The sequence below is a fragment of the Natator depressus genome, chromosome 21, assembly GCF_965152275.1.
Source record: "Natator depressus isolate rNatDep1 chromosome 21, rNatDep2.hap1, whole genome shotgun sequence".
Taxonomy (NCBI): Eukaryota; Metazoa; Chordata; order Testudines; family Cheloniidae; genus Natator; species Natator depressus.
In genome coordinates, this window is record NC_134254.1 from 2,944,656 (window position 1) to 2,960,484 (window position 15,829).

General features: G+C 44.3%; 1 protein-coding gene across 2 annotated transcripts in view; it reads left to right on the forward strand.

Annotated features, from left to right (window-relative positions):
- The first annotated feature begins 978 nt into the window (after positions 1 to 978).
- The window catches only part of KCND3 (potassium voltage-gated channel subfamily D member 3), a 222,784-nt gene continuing 207,933 nt past the window's right edge, over positions 979 to 15,829 (forward strand). Inside the window, exons 1-3 of one of the 2 annotated variants that reach the window (XM_074936350.1) lie at positions 979 to 1,216; positions 1,698 to 1,811; positions 6,068 to 7,252. In XM_074936350.1, the coding sequence (XP_074792451.1) occupies positions 6,144 to 7,252 (1,109 nt within the window). In that variant the 5' untranslated portion in view covers positions 979 to 1,216; positions 1,698 to 1,811; positions 6,068 to 6,143. Of the gene's footprint in view, positions 1,217 to 1,306; positions 1,812 to 6,067; positions 7,253 to 15,829 lie in introns of those variants that run through there. The other variant, XM_074936351.1, reaches the window with a different exon arrangement.

A 15,829-nucleotide genomic window follows, 5' to 3' on the forward strand; every position in this document is an offset into this window, starting at 1 on the left:
CCACTACCGCAGCAAGCAGGGGCTCCCATCCTAGGGGGGACGCCCCCGCAAGCCGGGGCTAATCCTGAGGGGCAGACCCAGCTCCGCCGGGCCCCCTGGGCGTCCCCCGGCTCCCCGGCGGAGCTGTCCGCCGCCGCGTGGTGCTGAAGGCGGGCTGGCGAGGCTGGGGGGACGGCGCCACCTGCCTGCCGAGAGGCGCCGCCGCGGTGAGCCCGGGCGGCGGAGGGGAGACACCCGAGCCCGGGGGCTGCAGCTGCGCCTGCCCGAGCCCCTGCGCCCCCCGCTCGGCTGGGGTAAGGACCCCACCCCCGGTGCGCACCCGCCGCCCCATGCCTGCAGCGGCTGGATGGCGGCGCTAGCGCCCGGCGCCCGCCGGAGGTGGAGAGTCCGGCAGCGCAGGGCAGGGCAGGGCAGGGCACCGCGGCTCCTGCCCGGGGGAGGCCGGAGGTGGAGAGTCCGGCAGCGCAGGGCACCGCGGCTCCTGCCCGGGGGAGGCCGGAGGTGGAGAGTCCGGCAGGGCAGCGCAGGGCACCGCGGCTCCTGCCCGGGGCAGGCCGGAGGTGGAGAGTCCGGCAGGGCAGCGCAGGGCACCGCGGCTCCTGCCCGGGGCAGGCCGGAGGTGGAGAGTCCGGCAGGGCAGCGCAAGGCACCGCGGCTCCTGCCCGGGGGAGGGCGGGTCAGGCGGGGAGGGGACAGCGCTGCCCCCGGGCGCTCTGAAAGGTGCAGACCCGATGCTGGGGCGTCAAGGGCTGCTAGAGCAAGAGCCTTGCGGCCGCCCGCTGCCTTTCCCGGCGCGCCCGGGCGGCTCGCTCTGGCGGTGGCTCTTTGAAGCTTGTGGCGACTGAGCTCCTGACTCCCGGCTTAAGTACCCTCGGCGCCCCCGGGGGAGATGACGCACCATGGCACCGCAGCCGGGCCCCTCTCTCCCATGTATGTATTGGCCCTCCTTTTTGGGGAAGGACCCTAACTCTTGCTGCGGAGCATCACTCACCCGAGTGGCAGGGCGAGAGCGGGTGCTTCTGATGTGGGTGTTTCCGTTTATTAAGAGGGGCGGCGGGCTTCCAAGAAAGAAAGATTGGGCCCCTCTCCCCCACCCTTCCTGAGAGAGGCGATGGAGAGAGAGAGAGTTTGTTTTTTCTTCCGAAGAGACCCCTGTGCGGCGGGGCTGGGGAGGGGGACAGGCGGAGCTGGTAACAAACTGGAAAAGCTCGAGCAGGTAACGGTAAAGTTCCTCCACATAGTCCTCCCCCCCCCCCCCCCCAGTGCTGGGCACATTAGCATGCAGTGTCAGGACTGGTGTGTATTCAGTGACTCCATTTGCTGGTGTCTCTCTGTTAGCTCACACCGCCTCCCTCCAGCATCTTGCTTTACAGCCTGCTTCTCTGGGTCTCAGAGAGGGAGGGAGGGGAACTCCAGGCTCAGTCCATCGTCCCTGCTACATCCAAGAGAGCGGATTCTTCAGCATCTGGGTACCATTTCCAGCTTGACCAGACAGCAAGAGCAAAGCTGGAGTTGAAGGACAAGCAAAAAAAAAAAAGAGAACCCCCCCCCCCGCCCCACAGAAATAAGCTTGGGGGAGAGGGAGGGAGACAGAGACTCACTCAACCTCAGCAATAACAAGGGAGACGCTGTTTAGTCGTTTCTGTCTACTTCCCCAGGGCTGATTATACTTTCTGATTACTCCTACCTGCATTTAGAGAGAGATTTGAGAGGCAGACAGCACAATTCACCCTTTATCCTGAGGATTGGTTTCCCAACGCCCCCTAGATCTAGCCCTGCATTTTGGGGATGAGAGTTTCTTCCCTTGCAAGGTAAGGCATTGCTGTGATCCAGCAAGATGGGGCTTTTCGTTGCGTCGGGGGTGGAAGGGTAGAAGTTTCCATGCGTTTATTCTAAGCCTGTTGCTGGAGCTTTCCATGCTTTTGCTGTAAATCTCTCGCTGACTGATCAGTTGCAAACATTAGCCGTTTCAGAGCAGCAGCCGTGTTAGTCTGTATGCACAAAAAGAAAAGGAGGACTTGGGACACTTTAGAGACTAACAAATTTATTTGAGCATAAGCTTTTGTGAGGTGCCACAAGTCCTCCTTTTCTTTTTGCAAACATTAGCGGGTAGTTTTATTATTTGAGAGGTGGGAGGGGAGTACACAGGCGAAAGAAGATGCTGAAGCTTTGACTGACATATTTTGCATTTTAAATGAAAGATCTTTGCTGCTTAAGCCTGACCCACATAAAGGATTAAAAAAAAGGGGGGGGGGGAGACAGTGTGCCAAGTGTCATTTCTCTCCTCTTAGCTCCCATTATCCCAGTCTCCTCCTGAAGCTCACAGCTTATCATTTTGTTAAAGTTATCCGGATCTGCTTGTGCCATAGAAAACACCAGGAGATTGTGGGGGTTTTTAACACAAGAATGTCCAGAGACATCTAATAAGATTGACGTTGCTGACAGCAGTTAAGATGAAAAACCATTGGTTATTCCCTCCCCTCCCTTTGGGTGACAAGAAATAAACTTGTTCTACAAAATTATCTTCCAATGCATTATTGATCCAAGAGGGCTGCTGGTTTGGTGTTTTGATATTAGAATAAAATCATTCAGTAAAGCTAGCCGTAACTCAAATGATCTGAGAGAGATAGATCAGCAACCTGGGACTCTTGGAGAAAAGGTCATTTTAGAAAATGAAAGAGGCTTTGCTTGCAGTTTTGTTTATACAGTTTGGGTGGCAGGGTAGTTACTTAGGGAAAAACAGTCTGGGTGCTTCTATGATGTTGACATTTAATTAAGTCAAAAGAGCCAAATCCTTTTATCTTATACACAAGCTTTTCTAAATACCACAAGCGGGCTACTGAGCCTTTACTAACTAGTTTCTTTCAAATTATACATGAAAATTTGCGGCAGAAGAATTGAAATACATGTATAAATACACAAACACATGTGCACGTGCTTACTTATGTATAAACAATGTACAATAGGTACCTGCTTATATATTGGTTTATTTTTACTTTTAAAATAGTGTGGATTGTGCAAATTATTTCCACCAGCCCATTGCTTGCTATTATAGGCACTGAAGTATTTCCATTAGAACCTCAGGTTAGTTTGCAGCAAGATGAAGGTGCTAATAAATGCAATGTTTTATATCTTATCACTATGGACTTAGCCTGCACAGTTCACAAGCCCAGATAAAACCTCTCTCTCCTGTTTACTCACTGAGGGTATTGTTGACTGAAGATCTGAGACAAAAAGAAGATCTGAGACTTCACCTTCCCATAAACGTCTCACATCACCTCATTTACACAAACTCACTCAAAAGTTAGCCATAAAACAACTTTTGTTTTTGCATTTTTAAAAAGGACTCCAACACTCACACATCTCTCTCTGTGTGTGTGTGTGTGTGTATATATATATATATATATATATATATATATATATATATATATATATATATATATATATATATCTGGACTAAGACACAGAGCTACTTCGCTACTGACATAATACAACTGAGAAGTAAACCCTGAGCACATACATTAGGAACTTCTAAGTCCATCTGCTGAAGAGGCCCCTGAGATACGGTAACTGAGTAATGAACCTTTATGGACAGATACTCAGCCACCTCTTGTGTTTTAATTTCTTGGCCATTTCAGATAGTGGCAGTTTAAAATTTCTCCATAAACACAATCAGCCTGGAAGGACTTTTACAAATAATACAAAAAGGTTAACATTTGTAACCTATTAATGATTTATGGTGTCTTAAAGCTATTTAAGCACTTATAATACCTTTGGCTGCAAAGTGAGATGAGCTGGAACTTGCACCCAGGGATCTATAATGTATGTGTGAGGTTTGTAAGGAGATGCCCCACTGGACTTGAGAGAAACTCAGGCTTCCAAGCCCTGTTACTGCAAAAATCCAGGGGTGTTCCATACATTTCCAGTAGGATGACCTCAGTGTCAATAAGACCTTTTCTAGTTAAAATAATACATAGAAGGGGTCTGTATTGCTTAGGGGATGGGTAAGGGGAGATGTAGACTAGATCTCCCTGTTGCTTATCCACCACTTAACCCAACTGGATAATGAGTAAAGTTGTTACCGTCCTATGGCATTGTACCAGCTTAGAAAGGCTTTGGTAGCCTTGGTGGCCTCTCCATAGTTTTAGTTTTCCATCACAAAACCCACCACTGCCCTCAGTGGAAAGTGGCAGCTTTGGTGGAAAGGTCCAGCCTAGCCCTTAGAAGTGGTCTCTGCAGTTGGGGATTGCAGCACTTCTGAAGCAATGTGAATGAAGTTTATACTGTTGTGCTCTGCCTGTTCTGGAGATAAACAAAAGGACTTTCTACAGAACTAAATTCACTTTTTAGAATAAGGGAGCAAAACACCGCATCGCAATGCTGAGCGAACACTGCATAATAAAATAGCGTGGGATATGGGTTCTTGTGCCACTACTGTACTGACAGCATCCTTCTGGGAGCAGCATCACAACAGTTTATTCTACCCACCCTAATTATAAAACTTCTGCTGGCATGAGTAGGATGCTTGCCCCAGGGATTTCAATTGTCCTTAGAAACAAAACTGTACAGCAAGATGCTTTGTATTAAAATGATGGATGTTAATGCTTACTACACCAAAAAGCATCTTTGGGAGCAGTTTAGTCAGAATCAACCTGTGGTGAAACCACTACTGTTTTTCATTCAGTATTTTGATGACCTGTTGAGATCAATAATGCCACAGCCCCAGTAACTGGAATGGAACTATTCATAGAATTAAGATGCTTCTTAGTGTAATAATTTACTATGGAAGCTTCCAGGGCTTACCCCAGTGGCCACTGAAGTCAATGTGGGTCTTTCCATTGACTTAACAGACTTTGGGTAGGTCCCCTAGTACTGCTTCTATGATGTGACACCTGTCACCAAATATTTGTAGGGTAGTGTAACCATAGACAAATGACAAAAAAAGGTTGAATAAAGCAAAAGGCCTGACTACAGAAAAGAACAAGAAAATTCAGGGCTAGATTCTAAGTTGTTATAAATCAGTGTAGTTGCACTGGCTTTAGTAGAGCTACGCCAATTTACAACAGCAGAGTATCCCAAACTCCGAGATCTTTTCCCTCCATCAGATGGGCCTCTAATAATGACAATTATAGTGAATGCACTCCACCCTTTGGTTAAAAGGCTTTTGCCTTTGTTAGACAGACAGTCAAGGTAACATTCTGGTAAAAGAAAGATGACAAGGTTTGGTTTGGATGCTTCATCCAGTTTGCTCTTCTCTTCCTTGATCAGACACAGTTAATAGTTTAACCCTTAGTGGGCTCCTTTTCCACACACCCCACCACAGACATACCTCTGAAGCTCAGACATCCTGAACAATACAGGGCATGGGCCTTGGGAACAGAGTTTGAATTTTCCTCTTGCTCATTGGAGTAGTGCAATATTTCACTACCGTAAAGCCTGTCTCAAGCAACCACTCATGGGACCATCAAACAATCTGTAGCCTAGCAGAGATTTCTAACTAAGGGGGAACAAAATTGTACTGAAAACCATGGAAGATTTTAATTTGTTTTTTGAGATGCGGGTTACCAACTGGCATAGTCCTTCGTGAAAGTTTCACTGTAGTTTGAGGGTTGTTTATTGCTCAACAGGAGTCCGACTTGATCTATCTAGGGTTTTTAGTAATAAGTAATTCCACTGGGTGAACTCCCAGGATTTTTCATCAGAGTCCCCAATTCTTTCATGACAGCTGTAAACAGAGAGATGAACATATAATGATTACACCTGTGGAATCATGGATTAGTCTGGTTTGTAAGGAAACAAATTAAATTAGCGTGTTTATGCTAATTTAAAGAGGAATCATTTGCAATTCAAAAATTTAAAATCTATAATAATGCCATAACCTTCCCTCATTAAAAAGGTGCACATGATCAATGATTATTCTTCTAAAATGGAAGGCTATAACAGCTTAGTTTCTCAGTTGTCATAAAGCTCCTATGTTCTTATCCAGGTTGTCCTGATATTGTCTTTTAGAAAAAAAATAATGAAGACAAAGCATCCCCCATTGACTGTTTTTATATTATATTTTTAGATGGAATTGATCTGACTCCAGACTCCTTTTAGAAGCAGAAGAATATTCTTCTCCCACACCGAGGCCTGGAGCCATCATGGCGGCGGGCGTAGCAGCATGGTTGCCCTTTGCCAGGGCAGCTGCCATAGGATGGATGCCAGTGGCCAACTGCCCTATGCCATTGGCCCCAACTGAGAAAAACAAGAGGCAGGATGAGCTGATCATTCTGAACGTGAGTGGGAGGCGCTTCCAGACCTGGAGGACTACACTGGAGAGGTATCCGGACACACTCCTGGGCAGCACTGAGAAAGAGTTCTTCTTCAATGAAGACACCAAGGAATACTTTTTCGACCGGGATCCTGAAGTCTTTAGGTGCATCTTAAACTTTTACAGAACTGGCAAGCTGCATTACCCAAGGTACGAGTGCATTTCTGCCTATGACGAGGAGCTTGCCTTCTATGGGATCCTACCTGAAATCATTGGGGACTGCTGCTATGAAGAGTACAAAGACAGGAAGCGGGAAAATGTTGAGCGGCTGATGGATGACAATGACTCAGAGAACAACCAAGAAGGTTCCATGCCATCTTTGAACCTCCGGCAGACCATGTGGCGAGCCTTTGAGAACCCCCACACCAGCACCTTAGCCTTAGTGTTCTACTACGTCACTGGCTTCTTTATTGCCGTCTCAGTGATCACTAACGTGGTGGAAACCGTTCCATGTGGCACAGTGCCTGGGAACAAGGAGCTTCCATGTGGGGAGAGGTACGCCGTGGCTTTCTTCTGCTTGGACACAGCTTGCGTTATGATTTTCACTGTTGAGTACCTTATGAGGCTCTTTGCAGCCCCGAGTCGCTACAGGTTCATGAGGAGTGTCATGAGCATCATCGATGTGGTGGCCATCATGCCCTATTACATTGGCTTGGTAATGACTAACAACGAGGACGTCAGCGGAGCCTTTGTGACATTAAGGGTTTTCAGGGTTTTCAGGATTTTCAAGTTCTCCCGCCATTCCCAGGGCTTAAGAATCCTGGGCTACACTCTGAAGAGCTGTGCCTCGGAGCTTGGCTTTCTTCTCTTTTCCCTCACTATGGCAATCATCATCTTTGCTACTGTGATGTTTTATGCAGAGAAAGGGTCTTCGGCCAGCAAATTCACCAGCATACCAGCCTCTTTTTGGTACACTATTGTAACCATGACAACCCTTGGGTAAGTGTTGCATTTTCTTGTGTTGGTCAATAGGCAAACTCACGGTGGTTGCTGAAGTTTGGTTACTTTGTGAGGTTACGTATTGGTTTCTTTGGTATTTGCTCCAGAGGCTTCGGGGGCTATTATGGGCCTGATTCTCCTCTCCCAGGTATATCCTGTCTGCATTTACACCTGTGCAAAGTGGTTGCAAAACACCACAAGCACTTATACCCACCTTGCAAATACTTTGCACAGGGACAAAGTCAGGCACAAGAAGCAAGGCTGTGGAGAATCAGGCCCTGATATTGTCTGGTAGCTTTTCACACCTACTCTGCATTCTCTCTGCAGAGATGTATGTAACAACACAAGATGCAGAGCAGTTGAGAACTAGGACCTATATTTTTATTCAGAAACATATTTGACCAACTTGAAGGTTTACACAAAATCATTGGGATTTTGTCTTTTTGCAAAATTAAAGATTTACTATAATGTATCTGACTGCTTGCAAATGGGCATTACAAGTTTGCTAACTCAAGCAGGCATTACAGATAATCGCCTTACTGAAGGTATTCAATGATCATTCTACAGGACATGGTTTGTTGTTAACTGAACAGGAAATGGCCCTCTTTGTGTCTACTTGTGAGTTTAATAATCGTAAAAATAATGCTGTAGCAGTTGCAATATTTGAAGAGATCAGACAGACAGGTGCAAATGTGATAGGACATGCATGGGAAATATAGCTTGGAGGAATCTTCCTCATATTTAATTTCTCTCCTGTTGATATTACAGCTGTTTCTGCTAAGGTTATAGATTTGTGTTTCTGGTGTTTAGAACTGAAACCTTCATAAAGGGAAATGAATAGCCAAATCCTCTCTGACAGGATTATACCAAATAAAGTAAGCTTTTGAGGTTGCTGCTTCCAGGGGCTAGAGTTGCATAAACTAAAGCAATCTTTTTTTCATAATTCACACTCATATGCTGAGTTTACATGTACTTAGGGAGGTTTCCTACTAGAAAATTCAGAGTTTTTAATATTTGGCCTTAGAGAATTCTCTTATAGTTTGGTGACCAGATTTCCCACTGAACGGCTTTTGCTTTTAAACACTTCCCTATGCCTATTACGTCCAAACAAACAATAGCACTTTTAAATTATTATTATAATTCAGCTGTCAGGAAAGCACATAGCATGAGGCAATTGTAAACTCCGGACTTTTTTTTTGCAAAGTAAAGAACGTAAAACATATCTGCAAACAGAATGATGCCAGAAGAACCGAAGTAGACTTTCCCCCCTTTCTTGAGCATCACTGTAGTCTATCAGTACATCTACACTGAACTCCCGGGGAGCGATTGCAGCTTGTGGAGATGTACCCGAGCTGGCTCTAATCTCCTTACCCAGGTACTGGAGCAGTGAAGCCAGGGCAGCCTGAGTTCCACTGAGGGCTATACAAGTCCACACTGAACTCCAAGTAATTGCTCAGATAGCTAGCCCATGCTGATGTCTGTGCTGCTACATCTTCATGGCTCTTCACAAGCTACCCCAGCTAGCTTTACCCTTGGCATGTCAACAAGCAGCAGTCATACCCCTCAGGCCAAAATTTCAAACTTGGGTGACAAAAGTTAGGCTCCTCAATCCATTCTTAGGCATCTAAATAAAAGTGGCCTTATTTTCAAAGGTTCTGAGAATCTTTCCCCCATTGATTTCAATGAAATAAGATGTCCAATTTATACACCTAAATAGAGGTTTAGGAGCTCAACTTTCAGTTCCCAATTTTTAAATGATGGCCCTTTATATTCTACTCTAGAATTTTTTATACTGTGCTCTTCACCATACTATCGGAGTGTCTTCCAATAGGGCATTAAACAAGATGACGAATATCAGTCATTTATTTCTTCTCTCATCCTGCTCCCATGAGAATCGTGTGCAGTGGAGTGTTTTGCTTTGGTATTTTTAAAATTACACAGACACAGCTGTTTAGTTGCCAAATACTGTGCATTTCTTTGACTTTGCCTTCCCTAGCACAAACTTCTTCATACAATGTACAGACAAGGCTCCATAGTACAATTAGTTCTTTGTTCATCGGAATGAAATGGCCTCTTGCATGTAGCTCCTTTTCTTTCTGCATATGATAGTCAAAACAGACTGTTTCTGAATACTTTAAAGTGTTCTCAGTATATACTAATCATAGACATTATAACTGAAGGAGTGCTTTAAACTGACAAGAATAAAAAAAATCAGAGATGGAAATGGAACTTTGTAAGTTTTAGAGGGAAAGATCTATTTAAGCTACAGGAGCTGTGTGTAAAATATTACACAAGAGAAAGCAAACCTCTAGTATCATTGTTTTTTGTGTGGATTTGAATTGAACTAGTTTGTGCTAGCATAAACTATTAGCTAGATTACTGTGATCTAGTTTTTAAAGGGTTATGTCATTTTATGAGATCAAAACACTGGATGACGTCTTGAGGACAGAAGCCTGTGCTCTCACCCCATCTACCATCATCTTGTTTATAACGTGACTAACTGGTATCTAAGATCCAACCACCTCTGTTGCTCTACGATTGCTTGCCTTAGTCTTGTGCCAGAGAGAAAGGCGTCATTACACTGTGTAGCTCAAAGAGCAACTTTCACCTAAGACGCGCTCTGCAGGACTCCCTGGACCAGCTTCAGAAAAGCACCCTTGGGGGAGCAGGTCTTTAGGGCACCGTTCAAGTCTCAGCTTGCAAGATGCCTGCACAGCAAGGTCTGGAATAAGACAAGGCCCCTTGGACATGTCCACTCCACTGTCTGGCCAGTGGATGGCAGGCACAACTATTGCAACACATCTGTGAATGTTACTTCATGCACACAAAGCGAAGTTAGAGATGAATTCTTGGGTTTCTGCTCATTCCTACCTTCCACACTGAAACTTTGACAGATTATCCATCACAGTTCCCCCTCTAATAAAAGCACAATGTGGCCCCACCGTGCCCCCCTGTCTTTGGATGTCATAGCGAGGGCCCTCTGGTTTCAGTCTGCTTTAACCACTGGAAACAGAGTCAGTGTCATGTTCTGCTGGCACTTCATAAATGAACTTCAGATTGCTGCTACTTTGACATAATGTCTAGTTATGCAATGCTTCCTTGTAAAAGTCACCAACTTCTCAGTTTAGGTACCTAACTTGGGGTCCCAAATTCCATTCAGCACCCAAGTATGCAAACCTTACCCATATTTTCTAAATTGCTGCTATACACCCATATGAAGCTGGGACAGAACTTCCTTAGTTTATTTTGCTACAGTAATACTGGGCTGGGTTTTTTTTTTGGGGGGGGGGGGGTGGTGGAATAGGATAACCCAGTTTAAGCTATGAGATAAATGCTATTAAGATTGAATTATGTTGATAATGCGCATTCTGTACAGTTTGCAGGCTGTTCTAAGTTGTGTCTGGCTACTAGAGCCATTCCAAAAGCCATGTATTGTAGAGATGTGGGGTACCCTAGCCATGTCCCCACATTGTCCATATTCTCTATTCCACTTGGGAATCCATCTATATTGACGTGTACATCTGGAAGATTTAAGACAGCTCATATAGGCATCTTTCATCTTTGGGTGTCTTAAGGGGAGAGGCAGAAAGACATGGGTTCTTGGTTTGAGTTCTTGAAGTTAAAAAATGATTAGGCTATTTAGACACAAGATCATCATCATCATCATCATAAGAATGGCCAGACCAATGGTCCATCTAGCCCAGTATCCTGTCTGACAAAAAACAAAAACAAAAACGAGGAGTCCTTGTGGCACCTTCAAGTCTAAAATTTATTTGGGCATAATCTTGTGGGCTTTTGAGCACGAAAGATTATGCTCAAATAAATTTGTTAGTCTAAGGTGCCACAAGGACTCCTTGTTGTTTTTGCTGATACAGACTAACATGGCTACCACTCTGAAACCTGTCTTCTGACAGTGGCCAATGCCAGGTGCTCTAGAGGGAATGAACAGAACAGGGAATCAAATGACCCATCCCCTGTTGCCCATTGCCAGCTTCTGGCAAACAGAGGCTAGGGACACCATCCCTACCCATTCTGTCTAATGGCCGTTGATTTTTAAAGCATTGCAGGAAGGGAATGGAGAAATTGCTTCTTTGTTCTTTCTTTCTGTTTACAAATTTATTTATTTTTATTTCCTGCCTCACAGTCCCCCATTGCCACAGCTGAACAGTGCTAAGCCTCTCCGAGGATCTCTTTCCCAGGTGCACTGAAGTTAGGAGTCATTTGGCTCAGCTGGGAAGGAATGGTTACTAATTCGTGTATTTGCAATTCCCTACCTGACTGATGTCGCCAAAAATCCCAGTCAAAATATCTAGTGTGGCACATGCCAGCATTTTGCCCACATAAGTGATGTGCCAGTTAGCTGCTTGCCTCTGAACAGTGCTCAGAGCTTTTATAAAGCATTTTAAAATTTGCTCAGTTGCATTTAAAATTCTAATTAGCATTTGAAATCGGTTTTGACCAGAAGAAATCATGTTTAAAAAAAGAATTCGCAAAGAAAAAGTTTTTGCCCATTTAATCCAGGTAATGGAGTAATTTCATGATCTTGGAAACTCATTGTTAACAGATTGGTTTATAAACTGAATTTAGAATACACAAGATAACTGCTCATGTTAGTAAAACATTCAACTATAAGCTTGCTTTAGAGGAATAGGAAAGTTTATTTAAAAAACAAATCAACCAAGCCAGGCTTTGAAAAGCATTAACATATGTTCTAGTTGACTAGCATTAATACTCCTGAAGAAAGCTAGATCAGATCCTCAACTGATGTAAATCAAAGTAGTTCCATGGAAGCCAAAGCTACCCCGCTTTACACCTGCTAGGACCTTGCACCTCCTTTTAGCCCTTGGTAATGAATAGAGACTGTCTTGTTTTGTTTTTAGAAAACACATCCTTCCCCTACCTCCATCCCCATAAAGATGGCTGTTAAATTCGCAGGCCTGATTCTCTGCTCTGCAACACCAGTTTTATGTTTGTGTGACTCCATTGACTTTGACAGAGTGCTGAGGATTTGGCCCCCCAAAGTAAGTTTGAGGGTGTAACTTTTTAATTTTCTGGCCACTGCTACTGAATGCTTCATGTGCACGACACCACCATGAAGTTGTCTCACAGGGCTTAAGGGCAGAAGAGACCCAACGTCTCATTTAATTGGACCTCCTGTCTGCCACAGGCCACTCCCCCCCCCCCCCCAAACACACACACACCCACCCCCAAGCACAGCCACCAGAATTAGAGCCAAGCATCGCAGCCCTTAGAAGACAACTAACTATTGTGTGCCCCAGGCAGAGAACAGGAGGCACCGAGGTGCACCAATGCCCACGGCTCCTGTAGAAACAGGGAACCGATTTGGTCAAATAGACCTAGATGATCCTAGCAAGTGACTTGCACTGCATGCTGTAGAAGGAGATGAACCATCTCCCACCCTGCCAAGCCCCTGCCAATGCAGCCTAGGGGGAAATTCCTTCCTGGCCCCAAATTTAGTGATCAGACTGAGGGGGTGAGCAAGACCCACCTGCCAAGGTCCTGAGAGATACTTCTCAGTGCCACCTCAGAGCACTGGCCTGTCCAGTGTACCATGTCCCACTGTGGCCATCTCAAGCTTCAGAGGAAGGAGATAAAAAGGATTACATTTGTGTGTGGTGCAGGGGGGGGGGGGGGGGAAAGAGATCCCTCCCTGACCACAGCAGGTGACCGGCTGATGCTCCATCATAAACCTAATCAGATGGTTTACCCCACAACTCCCATTGGGAAACTGTTCCAGAGCTTAACTCCTCCAATGGTTAGAAACGGTCTTCTAATTTCCAGCCTACATGTATTCATTCTGGGTACCTCCAGGCAATACGTTCCTGCTGTGATGGTTGCCTTTCCTAGGTGCATCCAACAGAATCCACCAGTTGTATTACTGAACTTTTAACGCTGGATACAAAGCTTATTCATGAAATAAAAGGGAGTTTTCTATTGATTGCACTGAACTTTGGATCAGATCCTGTGGGTTTTGTAGATGTCAATGGGGGTTTCCCTTGAAAACCATATAAGGGGTAGGATGTTAATGCTAATAAATCTCAGCTACTACATTGTATCTCCAGTGGTGTCACTGCAGAACTGCGCTGGCCCATAAGGAAATACACACGATAAAAATAAACCCAAAAAAATGTGGTCTCATTGAGGGGGCACTAAGTGAAATAGAATAAATAGTACTTTTGGTGGTATTGCATCCGATGAAGTGAGCTGTAGCTCACAAAAGCTCATGCTCAAATAAAATTGGTTAGTCTCTAAGGTGCCACAAGTACTCCTTTTCTTTTTGGTGGTATTATTTCTCAATCAGATGCTAGAGTTTTGAGAAATCCAGGATGACTTGCATGTTTCTTTGGATACCAAGTGTACCCGTCTTTTTGGATTCAACAGCAGTTTGCATGCAGCAGGGAAGAAAACAAAAGGAATCAAATTATACTGACCCTGCATCCCTCAGCTGTGCTCATCAGCCCTGGTCTAAGAGAGGCTGTTTTTAATTTAGCATGATTTTAATTTTGCTCAGGAGGTTTTGTAATGAAAGTGTTATTCTTGGGTGCATCTTAAATCAATCTGAATTATGGAAACAACTATTCAGAATTAATTCCAAGTGAGCTACCCACTTCATGCAGAAACTCTCTACAGACAGCAACCTCACCCTTTTCCCACCCTTTTGTCAAACATCATTAAAATAAATAGTTTTGCCACAACACTGCCTTTTCTATACGAGATGCTGACCTAGACCATCCACCTCAACAATGGCAGCACAGCTCAACCAATGCTGCAGGAACACTTCTGGCCCCTTAATATTAATATCTGGTGACAAGCCGCCTCTTCAGTTCTTGGCTAGCTGGCTTGAACATTGCAGTGCAATATTCAGGCAGTTTAATTGTTATAAATGGTGTTTTGTGTTATCAACATTTACTTTTAAGTAGCATTTTCATTTTTGATTGGAGACAGACACTGCGGGTAGCGTACCATTCCTAGTTGATGTATTTAAATACATCAGAGCAATTTTTAGCCAAAACAGTCTTCTTTTCAAGTTAAGTTGGTTTTTAGCAGCTGCTCAGTGAATACAGCAATTTTTCAAATGCAGAGATCCTGAATGTGCATCACTGTTCTTCTGTCAGTCCATTTGGATCCAACTGGATACATTTTGAGTGATTAGTTCCTACTGAAAAGTTAAATGACTAATTGTATCAGGCCTCTCTGAAAATCCTAAGCATGGTGGGAGAGAAGATCTGGATGACTACCACCTAATACTCTCTGTGAACAAAGTGAATTTGCTTCAGTTGTGGTCTTTTAATATTTTCCTTTCATTAACATTCAAGTGGATCCTCAGAAATCAAATTCTCAAATGATAAAGCACAAGGACTCATGCCAGAAGTACTTGTGTAATGATTTAGAGCTCAATTCTACAAGTTGCTGAGCATTCATGGCTACCAGCGAGGATATTCACATGCTTATGGAGAAGCATGATGGGGTACAAGGAATAGCCAGCATGGATTTGTCAAAAACAAATATCAAACCAACCTAATTTCCTTTTTTGACAGGGTTACTTGCTTAGTGGCCAAGAGGGGGAAGCAGTAATCAAGATATTTGTTGATTACAGTAAGGCTTGTGGTACAATCCCAAATAGCATTCTCATAAGCAAACTAGGGAAATGTGGTCTAGATGAAGTTAGTGCACTGCTGATTGAAAGACCATATTCAAAGAGTAGTAATCAATGGTTTGCTGTCCAAGTAGAAGGGTGCATCTGGTGGAGTCCCATAGGGGTCAGTCCTGGATCCAGTACCGTTCAATTTTTTCCCCCCATTAGTGACTTGGATAATGGAGTGGAAAGTATGTCTATAAAATGTGCAGATGACACCAAGAGGGGTGGAGTTGCAAGCACTTTGGGGGACAGGATTAGAATTCAAAACAACCTAAGAAACTGGAGAATTATCCTGAATCAAAGACAAGTGCAAAGTACTTCACTTTGGAAGGAAAAAAAAAAAATCAGTTGAGTAACTACAAAATGGGAAATAACTGGCTAAGTGGTAGTGCTGCTAAAGGATCTGGGGCACATAGTGGATCACAAAATGCATGAGTCAATGTGATGCAGTTCTGAAAAAGGCTTGTCTACCAAAAGGCGTATTGTATGGAAGACATGGAGGTAATTATCCTACTCTGCTTGGCACTGGTGAAGACTCAGCTGGAGTACTGTGTCCAATTCTGGGGCCACAGTTTAGGAAAGATGGACAAAATCGAGATGAGCAACAAAAATAAGTCAGGTTTTCTAAACTTTTTATGAAAAATGGTAAAAACTGGGCATCTTTAGTCTTGATAAAAGACTGGCTAATCACTAAATTTGGGATCACATTGGCAGGGACTTTGTCGGCAGGAGACTGAGTAGTCTTCAAATACATGAAAGGATGTTATAAAGACAACGGCATTCAATTGTTCTCCACATCCACTGATGGTAGGACAAGTCATAATGGGCTTAATCTGCAGCAAGGAAGATTTAGGTTAAATATTAGAAAACCCTTTCTAAGGAGAGAAGCTCCAGAACAGGCGTCCAAGGGAAGTTGC